Raw genomic sequence first — 15,633 nt, forward strand, 5'->3', positions numbered from 1 at the left:
TGCCAATATTTGATTTATTATACAAACTATCTGTGCAGCTTTAAGTCTGTGTGGGGTTCACTGTTCGCTCCACCCTGACATAACAGAGGTGTTACATGGATTATGGTTGTGAAAACCACTTTAATCAGCAGCTGCTTTAACAAAAAAACGAGTGAACTAGTACACAGTGGATTCATCTTTTGCAGGTCATTGTTGTTCTCTGCCCACCTTCACTGAGCTCCTGAACGTCTCTGACATTAACCTGCAGGTGTTCGGACAGCCTGTCAATGCTACCTGTCGTTGTAGCCTGTGGAGCTACCTGACCAGTGACTGAATCATATATTTTAAAGGTTTTATATGAGACCTGTACACTTTACTTTGCAGACAGCACAGACAATAAGCTTTTCTTTGCATGCAGGAAAGGAGATGTATTCTGCAGGTTAATGTCGAGGGCAGCTCGCTTTGATGGCTGTTTGATTAGCTAGCTAGCCACCATTAATGCCACTGAAATATTTGCACATTAGCAACAAAAAGCCAGCATAAGTTTAATGTTTTAAAGGGTGTCCTGTGTCGGGGAGCTTTAGTGTCTCCGCAGCTGTACAGTGTTGTTTTTAGGGTCTTCAGAGGACACGGTTTCATGTTGTGTTTGTATTTATCTGATTTGGTTGAAAGCTATCTGAGAAGATAAGCTGTGGTTTCATTTAGAAGATGTCTTGTGTTCAAGTCAGTCGTAATAAATCGTTTCAGAAATAGACTCCCGAAAAAAACACCGGATAACGACAACGCTGGTAACAGTGACTTCAGACATATTTCTGTATTATTCCCACATTTACGTCATATTTGTTGTTATTAAATGCACTAAACAGTAAGAATACACACACACTCGCTTGCAGTAAAAGTGTGTGACTGTAAATGTCTTGAAAATCTGCACACAAATATGGGAATATGATATATTCAAGAGCTTCTTACCTTTAACAAATTAGACGTCGCCATGTTTCTTCAACTTATCACCTCGCAGAATCTCGCGAGAACAAGCGGCTCGCTCAGGATTAGGTCATGGTAGCGTTACACTGAATATATATTTTATTGTTTCTGACACCAAATAATCTTCAAATTTGATGAGACCGCTTATCAACGACAGGAAATAATTAATTAGAAATACATAATGTGGAATTAATAAGAAAAATAAATAAATATATGCCTAAAGTAAATCTGTAAACACTAAAGGACACTCAGTTTAGGTGGTTTTCTTTCACTGGAAAAATTAAACATTTGATTTGTAGCTATTCCCACTGCACTTCAGTCTATGAATTATATTGATGTTGTTGCAATAAGTTTAACTCATGTGTCTACACTTTGGATTTTTGTGACACTACCTTGATCTAGTAGCCTATATTACGTATTTGTTTCTGCTTTTACACCTGATGGCAGTTTTGTGTCATTGAGATGAGTAATGCTATCTACACAGACAATAATCAGTATTTTAATTAATTTACTTATTTCCTACTACTTCCTTTCCTGGAAAAAAAAACCCAATGATGAAGTACTTTTCCTCCAAAATGAGATTTGATTTTATCTAATCAACAGATAATGAATGAGAGTCAAAACAAGAAGAACAGTGATGACTCCTTTAAATGTGTCTTTCATTGTCAGTTCTTATCTCTCTAAGTGCTGCTGCAGGCTGTTAAACACATTATTCACACTCACACTGATAAGTCAAAGAGTAATCTTTGTCCTCTGACTCAGTTAATCATTCAGCTCTTGAAATGTAAAAGTGAAGAAGTTAAAAGCTTGCGACAGTTTAAATTCAGAGGATTGTTCCATCGGCCGTGTGAAGACATGGATACTAAAGAGTCAGGAGAGACTTTAAGGGACACGAGTTATGAGAACCAAAGCAGAGGATTCATGAAGCGGATCAGGAAATTCAATGCCAAGGAAGTTTTCACCTGGTAAGTTATCAGTTGAAATAACAAGAGCCTGTCTGTACAGAGGACTGTTACTTTACTAATGTAGGAATAATCATTCTTGTAAGTATAATATCAACCTTAACTGGTTTCAGAATTTAAAACATCAGCAATTCATTATATAATTATATACTATACTCTCTTCTGAATCAGTCCATTTATTCTGCTGCTTTGTTGCTTTAAGTTCATTTTGATGCTGACACTTTAGTGCTTTTCCAAATGATGGGTCTTTAAATAAGAGTATTTTTGGGATTGATACTATAATTTAAGATAAGATAAGGATTTAAGTGATTCCTCCTCAGCGGTGTAAACATTAAAAAGTTTAGGTCAGGCAAGCTTATTATAGGCAAGTTAAGAGAGAATTTCTCGTCTTTGCACGGGATAAATGACCTCCAATCTAGTAAATAACAAATAAATAAATAAATAAATTCCTTGCATGTTATTGGTTGATCATGAATTATTTGTAGTTCACAGATCATTTATAGCCACTTGGTTTTAGGGGGGAAAGGGCCTGCTGTTCAGAAGTGTTGTTTTGGTCGAGCCCATATGTAAGATAAATATAAGTTCGATTTTTGAACAAAAAGATAAAGAGCATAACAAAAAAGGCTTTGACAAGATTTTTAATTTAAAAAATGATTTATAAAAAAAACTTTTAAATTGTAAAACTTTTTTTTTTTTTTTTTTTTTTTACTTTTTAACAAATAGTTTTTGTTTTGGTCTTTGTGCTGGGCAAACTTTCCCAGCTCCTTGTTGTTGTTGTACCAATACGAGTGTTATCAATCTTCTCATCTTACTCTGGAGAAAAAAAAAGTGGATAAACAAATAAAATGTCAAAACTTCCTTTGTAAGACATTTTGCCCCCTTTGATTCGCTATCAAGAATATTGAAAAACTTTAAAGATTTGCTTCCCTCCTCTCCGTCAGGCACTTGGCCAAGACGTTGGCCATGGGTCAGGGCCTGGCTGTTCTCATCTGTGGGACGGCAGTCACCTCTCAGTACCTGGCCACACACTTCCATGTGAACACACCGATGCTGCAGAGCCTCCTGAACTACACTTTGCTGTGTGCCACCTACACCACCATGCTGATCTGCAGAACAGGTGACCATCTATCTCTTCACACCTGAGACAATGCACTGGAGGAATACTTCATGATGTATTTCTATAGCTGTTAGGATTGTATCGTTTGAATTGCAAATTTGAAATCTTCTGCTTAAATTCTATAAAATAATGTAACAGTGTGATGTACAGAGAGAGCCGTGCTGAGTTTTACTCTTACAAAAAAGTTCAGTACTTTAGTGAAAATGTGAGATGCCTTCACATGAGCAGGTTCCATGTTTGTTTCATTCCATTTCTTACGATCAGTCAGCTCATTTATTAATTTGGGACACCTATATACACATAGCTACAAACACAGAATATTCTGAATTAAGTGCCCAACACTCACAGGCCTTTGTTCTTCACATGAGTTCCTTTAATTAGACTAAAAAAAGATCATCGTTAATACTTTGACTCATGTAGTATACTGACAAAATGTAACTATAATATAATATAATTAACTATTAAGTCAAGAAAACCATTATTTCAGATATGCCATGACAAGAAAGTTACTTTTTTGTAAATGGGGAAATCAAATGATCATGCAGAGATGATGGATGAAAGCAGTGATTCACTTTCATCAAACTGTCCTCGGGCTTTGTGTTGAAACAAACAGATGTGTGACTGAAGTTCAGGGGTGTTCCCCTTTAAAACGCAGGGGATGGCAATATCTTACAGATTCTGAAGCGGCGGTGGTGGAAGTACCTCCTGCTGGGCCTGGTGGACGTGGAAGCCAACTACGCTGTGGTTAAAGCGTACCAGTACACCACCCTCACCAGTGTTCAGGTGGGTGCAGGCTGTGAATGTGTGGATGTCATAGAGTCAAGTTAAGTCAAGGCGTTAAGTCAAGTTTTATTCACTGAAGCAAAAATATGTCATTACATTTAAAGCTTCTTAAAATGTTTCAAATCAGAACAGATTTTTTTCACCCTTTGTTATTACTTTGAACTAAAAAAAGTTAAACTATTTATTAGTTTCATCGTGAAATAAAATGTGTGTATTTCTAATTATTTCTATTACATTTTTGTTAAATAATATCTTATTTCTGTTTGCAGCTGCTGGACTGCTTTGTGGTTCCAGTCCTGATGATTCTGTCCCGCTTGTTTTTGAAGACACGCTACAGGCCGGTCCACTATATAGCCGTCTTTATCTGTCTCCTCGGGGTGGGGGCCATGGTGGGAGCCGACCTGCTGTCTGGACGAGACCAGGGCTCCAGTAAGAACTCACAGAGCTCATCATTTTCTCCAGGCTGTCATTTGTTAGGCCCGTCTTTCAGTGTTCAGTGTCTGAATTTATGAAGCTAAAGGGAGAAATGTGAACATTTTACGTATCACTAATACATATAAGGTGTCATAAATATTATATGGCTGCAAAGGAAAGTGTGCAAAGTCTGATAAATGTCCTGAAGTGATCCCTAGAGTCAGAGAGGGTTAGGGATTAGGAAGGCTTAGGTTTGAAAATAAAATATCTGTGGTTGTGTTAAAGGAAAAGAACAAGTCAAACGTTCAAAAATTAGCCGTTAACGGTTTGATCAATTTAGACCCATGCATCAAAAATCATCAATGAGCCCCAATTTAATTTCAATTAACCAAAAGTTATGTTTCATCCTATGCACTTTTTTGTGTGTGAAAAAAATTAATAAATAGTGAAAATGTATTTCAAAAGACCAAACCAAGGCAAAACCAACGAAACCATGTGGATAAACTGTGATAATATAAAAAGGTTTGATCACAGCTTTGATTCTCTCCTCTCCTCTCCTCTCCTCTCCTCTCCTCTCCTCTTCTTCTCTCCTCTCCTCCTCTCCTCTCCTCTCCTCTCCTCCTCTCCTCCTCTCCTCCTCTCCTCTCCTCTTCTCCTCTCCTCTCCTCTCCTCTCCTCTCCTCCTCTCCTCTCCTCTCCTCTTCTTCTCTCCTCTCCTCTTCTTCTCTCCTCTCCTCCTCTGCTCTCCACTCCTCTCCTCTCCTCTCCTCTCCTCTCCTCTCCTCCTCTCCTCTCCTCTCCTCTCCTCTCCTCTCCTCTCCTCTTCTTCTCTCCTCTCCTCTTCTTCTCTCCTCTCCTCCTCTGCTCTCCACTCCTCTCCTCTCCTCTCCCCTCCTCTCCTCTCCACTCCTCTCCTCTCCTCTCCTCTCCTCTCCTCTTCTTCTCTCCTCTCCTCCCCTCCCCTCCCCTCCTCTCCTCTCCTCTTCTTCTCTCCTCTCCTCCTCTCCTCTCCTCCCCTCCTCTCCTCTCCTCTCCTCTCCCCTCCTCTCCTCTCCCCTCCCCTCCTCTTCTCTCCTCTCCTCTCCTCTTCTTCTCTCCTCTCCTCCTCTCCTCTCCTCTCCTCTCCCCTCCTCTCCTCTCCTCTCCTCAGCCTCAAACATCTTGTTAGGAGACGGCTTGGTGCTGCTCAGTGCTGCTCTGTACGGTGTGTCTAACGTGTGTCAGGAGTACACAGTGAAGAACCTGAGCAGGGTGGAGTTTCTGGGGATGGTCGGCCTGTTCAGCACAGTCATCAGCACTATTCAGATGTAAGCGTGTTTATGTGGATCTGACTATTCTTATGACTCCTTCGACATGACTTTACTTTACCTGTGATTGTTTATTTCTCCTTACACAGGGTGATCCTGGAACGTAATGAAATTGCTAACATCCAGTGGAGCTGGCAAGTTGGTAAGTGCTCAAATACCACATAAACATTTGGCTCAATATGCACGCAAAGATTTCCCCTCTCTGGTTCGATTTATGACTTGACAACAAACTGACCCTGGTTCTAAAGGTGAATAATGTTTCCTTAATGTTGGTGTTTTGACTCTGACTTGATTCAGTGTTGTGTCTCTCCTCTCAGTGCTCCTGTTCGCTGCCTTTGGGTTGTGTATGTATGCTCTGTACAGCTTTATGCCGATAGTGATGAAGCTGAGCAGCGCCACCTCCGTCAACCTCTCCATGCTCACTGCTGACCTCTTCAGCCTCTTCTGTGGGATCTTCCTCTTCCAGTACAAGGTGAGCGAACACACACACTGATACGTCTTGATTGATCAACTCTTTGTTTTTAATTTGTCAGAAATCCCATGAGAAGACTAACCCCAATCGATCTACAAACAAGTACTGTGCATGCATATAGAGTCACATATTGCTCTATCTTCTGCGCCAATATTGTTTAGAATATATATATTTTTTTAAACAGTGATCCACTGGTTTCACTGGCTGTTCCTTCATTATCATACACTTACTTATATACATATACTGTATGTTGGGTTGCATTAGTCTCATTTTAACAAATCACTTTTCCTCTCCCCTTTAAAGCACTAATTGTATTTGTCTGAAAGTTGCTATATAAATAATTACTGAGTATAGTCACCGACAACTGCAATATTAAATCCCATGTGATCAATGTTTGAAAAACAACAACAGTGATCTGAACTATAAGGATATAATCAAGAATTTTAAAAGTTAGACGTGAGCCAAAGACAGTCAGTGTGAAGCAAGCTGTCATAAAAACACACACACACACACACACACACACACTTTAACACTTTTCCTTCATCCCAACTCTCTGGGTCATAGTGACCTGCTGAATGTTAAACAGACAAAGCAGTATTGATAAATGATTACAGGACTTAGAGAGATATTTAAAGGTAATATTTGACTTTTTTATGGTTTATTTTTTGGCGTTTTATGCCTTTATTTAGAGATAGGACATTGAGTCAGAGATTGGGGGGAGAGAGAGAGAGAGTGGGGAATCACATGAGGGAAAGCAGCCACAGGTCAGGTTTGAGCTTCCCGCTTGGAGGACTATAGCTTCTGTACATGGGGCTCACACACTAACCACTAGGCTACCGGCACCCCAAGGTAATCTCTTCAGTTGGACCTAAAGACAGCTCCACCTGAATGATAATGTTCCTCTCTGACTCGTGGATGTGTAGTGAAAAGTAACAGGTAGCCTATTAATTTATGAGGCATGTGTCATTGTTGTGTTTGTTGCTTGTTTCTGCTGCCCCCCAGTGGTCAGAAAAAATTGTTTTGAGATTTCAGATTTCAGTTGAATAAGTCAGCAGATAAATATGAAGAATTATAACAGAATTAACTTCCCAGAATAAAAATAATCAAACCTGTAAACTCTCTGCCCCCCGCCTCAGTTCTCTGGACTCTACATGGTGTCGCTGGTGGTCATCCTCATCGGCTTCGTCACCTTTAACGCTGTACCAACACCACAGCCTGCCACCTCCCCTTCCTCGTCCATCAGTGAGGAAGGTTCCTATGACAACACTGTGGCCACTCAGGATGGAATCCAAAAGCAGGAAGTCTCTGTCAGGATCACCACGGAGGATGAGGGGCAGGAGAGAGAGGAGCAGCGAGGGGACAGAGAAAAGGAGGCGATGAGGACGAGTCAGAAAAAGATAGATAATGTAACCGTTGGACGCAGCACTAAAATGTAAAAAAAAAGCATCAAAATCCTGTCAGTATGTCACATTTTATATCTTTATATACATTTATTTATTGCTTTTATAATATGGAAACAAATGTACAAAAAGTACAAATAAAAGCAAACAGTCACAGACGTTTGAAGCTTTTTTTATTGTTGTTTTTTGATCATAAATCCTCAGATAGTAACGTCACAATATGTGGAAATATATTGTTGATTGTTTAGATTTTTGTAGTCATGTATTTAGCCATGGATGTGACGACACAAGATAATGTTTTAAAAAAAGATCATCTATTACTGAAGATGAGATAAATTGATCCCACAGCAAGAACATTTTCAGTGTTAACATCAATAAAAGAAACAATGAAGCAAAGCAAAGCAGGAATACACGTTGCACACAGTGCATAGATAATGGTTGAACATGTAACATATTGTACTTAAGTGATGGCATTTGGGCATTTTTGTATTTTTCTACATTTTCATCCAATTTTGACTGCAGCCAAAATGTCATTCAGAGGATTTTGTAGTCTAAGCACTCATGTAGTAAACACACTCACTAGCATCCTGCAGCAATGAACCATTCAACTGCAACAGGCAGAATCTTGTCAAAAGTAGGCCTCCATCTTTATTGTGCAAAAATATATTGTAAACACACAACAACAAACCATGAGGCATGCTGAAATGATCTGCAGTACTGCTCCTCAGTCTGCGGGTAAAAGATTGTTTGTCAGTGTTTTCCTGAATCAAAAAACATTCATGTGATCCTTTAAGGTTTCTTACATTGATAAAAAAAACTTTTAAAGGATTTTTATGGCGGTCATCCTAATATTTGAGTGTTGATTTTGGCAGAGAAGCAAATGAGCCTATTTCAGATGTCAAGAAGTTAAACGGATATAAAAAAGAAAATAAGAGACTGAAGATATAAGATGTAGAAATGTCTTCTCAGTCCGTCATTAAATTCTTCTTCTCCTCTTTTGTTGGGAAACTTGTTCCAACCTCCTCAGTCGGTTTTGTCTGAGCTCCTCCAGTGCCACCTCCTCCGCAGCAGGGCGTTGAAAGTCTCTCTGCCTGGATCGCCCTTTAAAATGAAATCTCATTATATATCATTTTCACTTTTTCTCATCATGTGTTGACAGTCATTTTAAACTGTTCAGACTAAAGGGTTTAGTTCAGCAACAAGACGACAAACATTCATTCTCTGTTTAGATATTTCTTACCTCGTTCATTCATGCTGTTTCGGATCGCCATGTCTATCTGCTCTGCCTCTGTCATTCCTGAAATATCGGGTTCTCTATCAGCAGATGGATAATTTCTCCCACTATAATCTGCATGCTGTGGATTTTCTCGTCTCACCCCACTGTAACCTAAACACACATTTAAACACTTGTTAATCACTTATTGTGAACTCCTTGATCAGGGACACAAAATAATTAAGATACACAAGAAATAAAACTTTGTTTTTTCTCGTCCAGTTTTTCATACTTTCTTTGACACTTACTTCCTTTTGGATAATTTACTCCAGGTCTGTAATGATCAGTCAAATCTGGGTAAATCTCACATTTTCTCTGAGCATTAGCTGAGTCCGCAGGGACTTTGGGATGGGAACCAGAGGGATGCCGGTTTAAATCAAGTGCAGACCAAAGAATGGTCATTGGTCTAGTGCTTCAGAGTGTTCAGACAGTAAATCCCCAACTGCCTGCAGCACCCCCTGTGTGCAGCCCACTCTCTGTTAATACATGTTCATAGGTTTGTGCATGTTGTGTCATTCAGTGTGTACTGTGTGTGTGTAGGATGTCTTTCAATAACAGAGAGTAAACATGAATTTTGTGCCTCCTTGCAAAGAGTGGTGCAGGATTGTGTTTGAATAACTGCCACACAAAATCTGAACAGTGTCGTACCTGAAGAGCTGTAATAGGAACTTAAGTGATGATCAGGTCTGAGGGATGACACAACAACTGATGGAGAAAAACCAGAGGATGCAATGAATATTTACAGAATTGTTATCATGCTCTTATAAACATTCAGATTCACTTCATGGACAAAAGTCAGAGGACACCCCGACTCATGTCGCTTCTTACAATCCAGCTCACTGCTCTGCACAAACACATATTTACAATTCAAAATGGTTCATAAAGGGGTCAGTGTCTTTAAATGCAGCCCAATCACAGGATGCCATCTTTTCAGCAATTCAGCTATTAACCGAAATGCAACAAGACCTCAGTCAGTCAGAAAGAGGACAACGATTGATGAAGAGATGTGCATAAAAATGACCTTTCATGCGTTCATCACTCCCTACAAGGTTCATGCAATGTGTTGAAGTCTTTATGAAACATGTTCCCATGGCCCGGGAGCTGCATGGATGCCTCACGTCATCGAGCGCTTTGCCAAATGTTGGGTGGAGTAGAGTGAAGCATGCAGCAGAAACCTGTTCTGTGGAGTGATGACTCATGGTTCACTATGCATCAGTCTAAAGGACAAGTCACAGCGTGGTGCCTACTGTGAAGCGGGGGAAATTAAAGATGTGATGGATCAGGTTCCCAATGTCTTTTGGTCATGAAGTGTACATGAGCCCTCAGTAGCTGCAAATGATATATTTACTGACAATAACTTCATATAAACCGAACAGGCATTTAAGAAAGAAACACACAGACACAAACACAAATCTCCAGACCTGCACATATCCTCATGATGGTCTCCAGTGGACCCACAGTGTACAGCAGACCCACCAGGATACCTGCCAGGTTGGCGATTACAGAGGTCCTGAAGCAAAGTACACAGTATGCTATTCCAGTGTAGATTACTGGAACTGGAGGATAATATCACAACATGTGAACCCAAAGCTCCTATGAAGAGTTTTTATCTGAAACAGAATGACACTAATACAGACGGCTCTTTATGAACTAAAGAAGCAAACAAGACCTTTTTGTTTCTATTTAACATTTTATATGCCTGTTAACTCTAACAGCTGAGTCAGCCTCATTTCAATTTTCAAAACAAAAGGTTCACTGTGAGTTGTTAAACATTTAAAGGTCACATATTATTTTTCTTTTCAACCAATTTAAATAAGTGAAGTTTCTTGTTCTAAATCCACTCTGATCCTGTATTTGATCATGTCTATAAACCCCTCTATTTCAGCCCTGCTCAGAACAGGCTGTTTCTGTGTCTGTACCTTTAAATATGTAAATGAGCTGTGTCTGACCACGCCCCCTCTCTGGAAGGGTTTGGGTGTACTCGGTGCTTTCTTGCTCCATGTCCTATTGTTTACGGTGAGAAGGCAGACTCAGAGGGCAGAACAAACACCTAGCTGTGGGAGTGTCACCCACCTGTGGGAGGGGCTACTGCCCTTTGTGATGTCATGAAGGGGAAATCTCCAAACGGCCTGTTTGAGCACACATTTTCTGAAAAGTGGAGCAGGCAGAAGACAGAGAGGATGGACTTTTCTCATGATTGGGGGGTTTGTAGACAGACTAGAGACACATGTTAGTGTGTTTATATTATATATTCATAATATGTGACCTTTAAAATAAAGAAGGATGAGCTATTTTTTTGAACATGTGCAGTGCAAGATCTGCAAAAAAACAGAATAATAAAAGTTACAGTTTAATGTGCACACTAACATCTTTACGTTTACTTTCTGTACGCTGAGTTCCAGTGTGAACTAATAAACTTGAGTTGGTGCCTCAGGAAAATACTGGTCATTACTTGGTGCAGGATCTTACCATGGAGCGATCAGATAGAGCAGCACAAGCTCCACCCAGCTCGCAAAGCGGTTGGACACACGAATCGTCCACACGTAGGTCTCGCCTCCTGGGTCATCGTGGTTACTGACCACCTTCAGAGCAAACACGACCCCTACAAACACATTTGAATTGAGAAGAATCAGAAACACAGCGACGATTATATGGAGTGGTTGGAAAAAATAGAAAAAAATAAATATCACCAGAACAGAGAGAGTCGATAAATATGTAATCAGAAGAAAATGAAATGACAAATAACTCAACTCGTTAGACACTTTACATGTTATTAAAACAACAATAAATGTACAAACTCATATTTGTTATTTCTAAATGTTTAAGGGCTTCAGCTGATCATTATTATCGTTATTATCATAATTTAATAGTCAGCAAATTAATTAATTGAATAACTAATTAATCAGAAAATTACTTAATTGACTGATCGATATTTTTTATTTCATGTTAAATTTTGGAATATAAGAGAAATGTGTCTCTTCACAATTAACAGTTTTTTCAACACTGAATAAAAATAAAATCTTAAAGAACGTAAAAAGGTTCAAAGCATAGTCTCAGTACCTGAGAAGCCAACAGCACACTCGTGTATCAATCCCACGAGTGGATCCTTCGAGTCCACCACGACTTTAAGGAGCCAGGCTTGCAGCAGTAGGTGGACGACTCCTGTGAGCACATAGAAGACGGACAGCATGTAGAGGAACCAGGCTCCACCCAGACGTCGCTCCAGCCAGATCCCTTTCCAGAGGAAGGACGTCATGTTGAAGTAAAGGTGCCAATCATTGAGGTGGTGCAGGGGGGACAGGAGGAGGCGGCTCCACTCTTTATACATGTACACTTGTTGGAGGTTCACACAGACCTGAACAAAAAATAGATCATTTTGTATATTTTTTTATATTTTATATATCCTTTAAATTAGTCTATTTGCACCCTGTTGAAAGAAAAGTGAACAAAAGTACATCACATGTTCAGGTGAGGTAGAAACTAGAAACCCACTGTGGGCTTGTCTCAAAACTTTACCTAAAGAGATCAACTATGAAAAAGGAGGTAGTTAGACGCACATCCCGTCGGTGCAGGCCAACCCAAATCAGCAGACTGAGGAAGAAGACAGGCTCGAACACTTGCTCAAATGATCACCTGATGAAGACGGGCCTATCTCCTTCCTCAGTCATTTAGAAAACAAAAAGGTATCACAAAAAACATCTTAATTCTTCCTGGGTTCTTATGATGGTTCTTATGATGGTTCTTATGATGGTTCTTATGATGGTTCTTATGATGGTTCTTGTGATGGTTCTTATGATGGTTCTTATGATGGTTCTTATGATGGTTCTTGTGATGGTTCTTGTGATGGTTCTTATGATGGTTCTTATGATGGTTCTTGTGATGGTTCTTGTGATGGTTCTTATGATGGTTCTTATGATGGTTCTTATGATGGTTCTTGTGATGGTTCTTGTGATGGTTCTTGTGATGGTTCTTATGATGGTTCTTATGATGGTTCTTGTGATGGTTCTTATGATGGTTCTTATGATGGTTCTTATGATGGTTCTTATGATGGTTCTTGTGATGGTTCTTATGATGGTTCTTATGATGGTTCTTGTGATGGTTCTTGTGATGGTTCTTATGATGGTTCTTGTGATGGTTCTTATAAATGGTTCTTATGATGGTTCTTGTGATGGTTCTTATGATGGTTCTTGTGATGGTTCTTGTGATGGTTCTTATGATGGTTCTTATGATTGTTCTTATAAATGGTTCTTATGATGGTTCTTATGATGGTTCTTGTGATGGTTCTTGTGATGGTTCTTATGATGGTTCTTATGATGGTTCTTGTGATGGTTCTTATGATGGTTCTTGTGATGGTTCTTATAATGGTTCTTGTGATGGTTCTTGTGATGGTTCTTATGATGGTTCTTGTGATGGTTCTTGTGATGGTTCTTATGATGGTTCTTGTGATGGTTCTTATGATGGTTCTTGTGATGGTTCTTGTGATGGTTCTTATGATGGTTCTTGTGATGGTTCTTATGATGGTTCTTGTGATGGTTCTTGTGATGGTTCTTGTGATGGTTCTTATGATGGTTCTTATGATGGTTCTTGTGATGGTTCTTATGATGGTTCTTGTGATGGTTCTTGTGATGGTTCTTGTGATGGTTCTTATGATGGTTCTTGTGATGGTTCTTATGATGTTTCTTATGATGGTTCTTGTGATGGTTCTTGTGATGGTTCTTATGATGGTTCTTGTGATGGTTCTTATAATGGTTCTTGTGATGGTTCTTGTGATGGTTCTTGTGATGGTTCTTATAATGGTTCTTGTGATGGTTCTTGTGATGGTTCTTGTTATGGTTCTTATAATGGTTCTTGTGATGGTTCTTGTTATGGTTCTTATAATGGTTCTTGTGATGGTTCTTGTTATGGTTCTTATAATGGTTCTTGTGATGGTTCTTGTGATGGTTCTTGTGATGGTTCTTATAATGGTTCTTGTGATGGTTCTTGTGATGGTTCTTGTGATGGTTCTTATGATGGTTCTTGTGATGGTTCTTATGATGGTTCTTGTGATGGTTCTTGTGATGGTTCTTGTGATGGTTCTTGTGATGGTTCTTGTTATGGTTCTTATAATGGTTCTTGTGATGGTTCTTGTGATGGTTCTTGTGATGGTTCTTATGATGGTTCTTGTGATGGTTCTTATGATGGTTCTTATAATGGTTCTTGTGATGGTTCTTGTGATGGTTCTTGTGATGGTTCTTATGATGGTCGGGTTATATATGTCTGTTGGGTATCGTGCACTTTGGGTTCTTTTCTGTTGAATTGTATTTAATTATTTTTAGTATTTTACATTTGTTATGTTCTTGCTGTTGTTTCTGTTCTTCTGTGTTTGGTTTAGTTTGTTCTTGTTTTTGCTGTTTGTCAAAGCACTTTGTAAACCTGTGTTTTTAAAAGGTGCTATATAAATAAAATTATTATTATTATTATTATTATTATTATTATTATTAATAATTAAACTTACATAAAATCATTGAAAAATAAAAAAATAGTGTGGCATCGCTACAATTATGTAAAAAAAGTTAGATATTCTGGGTAATACATCACCTTTTTATATCTTTTGATATAAATATTGATATAACTCTCTTATCCATCCATCCAAAATATAAAACTACAGCTAAGGGCACAAACACAGGAACCAGTCTGAACATGAAGACTAAGAGTTTCTAGTGGTAGACATGCTCCTCATATCAAACTGTCGATTACCTGCACCAGAGGAGCAACAGGTAACATGTAATTATACACATTGAAAAACAGGAAGGTCAAGGTGACCACTGGGATATTGGCCAGACCCTCCTGGTAGAGCTGGACGATCAGAAGCAGCAGACCCAGCTGGAAACTCCTCTGCATAGTGAAAACACCCTGTGGAGAGATGGTTAAAGGGTAACATTGTTTAATCTGGTGAAAGGTGGAGACTCAACCTTTTGTCCAATAAATCTTATACAGTTTTTTAGTCATTTTTGTAACCAACTCCATCATGTTTTATGGCACAAATATCAAACTCTGTACCACCCTGCTCGTTAAAAAAAATCACAGCATCTGAATCTACAATCGTCAAACTACATCAGAAAATACCTGGAGTACTGACTCATCTTCCTCATCCGTTCAATTGTTATAAAACACAAAAGTTTATTTAGACAGAAAATGCAAACACTTAAATGAACAGGCTTCACCAAGTTAAACAGTTTTGAATTGATGCACACTTTATTCATACTTACTCAGATTGTGCTTGTCCGGTGTTCTGTTCTGTTTGTTTTGTGAATAAAAATGGATGGATGGGTGGAGCCGGGCAAACTTTCCGTCATGTTGGAGTATGTTTTGTCCTGCGTCTGCCAGTGCACTCCTGTAGAGAATTAAAAACGAAACCTAACTACAGAGCTGAGCTTTTTTAAAAGTGGCACAGTTCCCCAATTTGACCACAAGAGGGCAGTGACCAACATTTTTAAATAATAGCTTTCTTCTTTCTTCATCGTCCCTTTTCGGGTAAATTATTTTGAAAGTCTCTACCGGAAAAGTTGCCTCACTGACGTTACTTGATGAATGAAACAGGTTGCAGTATGACCAGAAGAGGGAGTTCAAGTCGTAAGGTTAGGGGGTGCTGGCATTTTATATTTAAAATATAATTAGAATATTGGTTTATTTCAATTATTGCTAAATGTATTATAAACATGTTGAATCTTTTACGTTTAAAATACTTCACAAATGTTTTTTTTTATTTTACTAGACTTACGTTTTTTTTCTATCTATCATTTGTACTAAATATTTTCATTTTAGGTAATACTATTATTAACAAATAATCCCCTTTGACTTGTTAAAGTCATGGATGAATGGCCTCTTATTGACAAAAATAAAATAAAACATGCAGTGGGAATAGAGAATTGCCACTGGGAAAAAGGAGAGAGGCTAATGATT

General features: G+C 38.8%; 4 protein-coding genes across 5 annotated transcripts in view; 1 reads left to right on the forward strand and 3 right to left on the reverse strand.

Annotated features, from left to right (window-relative positions):
• The window catches only part of LOC132980823 (cullin-5-like), a 14,118-nt gene extending 13,130 nt beyond the window's left edge, over positions 1 to 988 (reverse strand). The window contains exon 1 of the mRNA XM_061047169.1: positions 949 to 988. Coding sequence (XP_060903152.1) covers positions 949 to 972 — 24 coding nt within the window. The 5' untranslated portion in view covers positions 973 to 988. The remainder of the gene's footprint in view (positions 1 to 948) is intronic.
• dcun1d5 (DCN1, defective in cullin neddylation 1, domain containing 5 (S. cerevisiae)) overlaps positions 1 to 2,147 on the reverse strand; it is a 25,697-nt gene extending 23,550 nt beyond the window's left edge. Inside the window, exon 1 of one of the 2 annotated variants that reach the window (XM_061047175.1) lies at positions 2,089 to 2,147. In XM_061047175.1, coding sequence (XP_060903158.1) covers positions 2,089 to 2,132 — 44 coding nt within the window. In that variant the 5' untranslated portion in view covers positions 2,133 to 2,147. The remainder of the gene's footprint in view (positions 1 to 2,088) is intronic. The other variant, XM_061047176.1, reaches the window with a different exon arrangement.
• On the forward strand, positions 1,700 to 7,529 carry LOC132980827 (solute carrier family 35 member F2-like). Its single transcript, XM_061047173.1, has 8 exons — positions 1,700 to 1,928; positions 2,867 to 3,042; positions 3,698 to 3,825; positions 4,095 to 4,254; positions 5,390 to 5,546; positions 5,636 to 5,688; positions 5,864 to 6,018; positions 7,155 to 7,529. The coding sequence occupies exons 1-8, from the start codon at positions 1,819 to 1,821 to the stop codon at positions 7,452 to 7,454; spliced, it is 1,239 nt and encodes a 412-aa protein (XP_060903156.1). The 5' UTR covers positions 1,700 to 1,818; the 3' UTR covers positions 7,455 to 7,529.
• Positions 7,530 to 7,574: 45 nt separating this feature from the next.
• Positions 7,575 to 14,577, reverse strand: LOC132980830 (rhomboid-related protein 4-like). Its single transcript, XM_061047177.1, has 7 exons — positions 14,428 to 14,577; positions 11,752 to 12,046; positions 11,161 to 11,293; positions 10,113 to 10,201; positions 9,340 to 9,396; positions 8,659 to 8,805; positions 7,575 to 8,519 (listed from the first exon to the last, which is right to left on the reverse strand). Exons 1-7 carry the CDS (start codon positions 14,569 to 14,571, stop codon positions 8,395 to 8,397), a joined length of 990 nt encoding a protein of 329 aa, XP_060903160.1. The 5' UTR covers positions 14,572 to 14,577; the 3' UTR covers positions 7,575 to 8,394.
• Positions 14,578 to 15,633: the final 1,056 nt, after the last annotated feature.

This window comes from Labrus mixtus, chromosome 9, assembly GCF_963584025.1.
Source record: "Labrus mixtus chromosome 9, fLabMix1.1, whole genome shotgun sequence".
Lineage (NCBI taxonomy): Eukaryota > Metazoa > Chordata > Actinopteri > Labriformes > Labridae > Labrus > Labrus mixtus.

What these genes read in the sequence shown, in the direction of transcription:
- LOC132980830 (XM_061047177.1), bottom strand. Translation starts at nt 14,571, where the DNA reads ATGCAGAGGAGTTTCCAGCTGGGTCTGCTGCTTCTGATCGTCCAGCTC. An exon ending in CTCTATCTGATCGCTCCATG is followed by an intron (nt 10,202 to 11,160) that starts GTAAGATCCTGC and finishes ACTTTGCTTCAG; the next exon opens with GACCTCTGTAATCGCCAACC. An exon ending in TTCCTATTACAGCTCTTCAG is followed by an intron (nt 8,806 to 9,339) that starts GTACGACACTGT and finishes ATGTGTGTTTAG; the next exon opens with GTTACAGTGGGGTGAGACGA.
- LOC132980827 (XM_061047173.1), top strand. Translation starts at nt 1,819, where the DNA reads ATGGATACTAAAGAGTCAGGAGAGACTTTAAGGGACACGAGTTATGAG. An exon ending in GTCATCAGCACTATTCAGAT is followed by an intron (nt 5,547 to 5,635) that starts GTAAGCGTGTTT and finishes CTCCTTACACAG; the next exon opens with GGTGATCCTGGAACGTAATG. An exon ending in CCAGTGGAGCTGGCAAGTTG is followed by an intron (nt 5,689 to 5,863) that starts GTAAGTGCTCAA and finishes CTCTCCTCTCAG; the next exon opens with TGCTCCTGTTCGCTGCCTTT.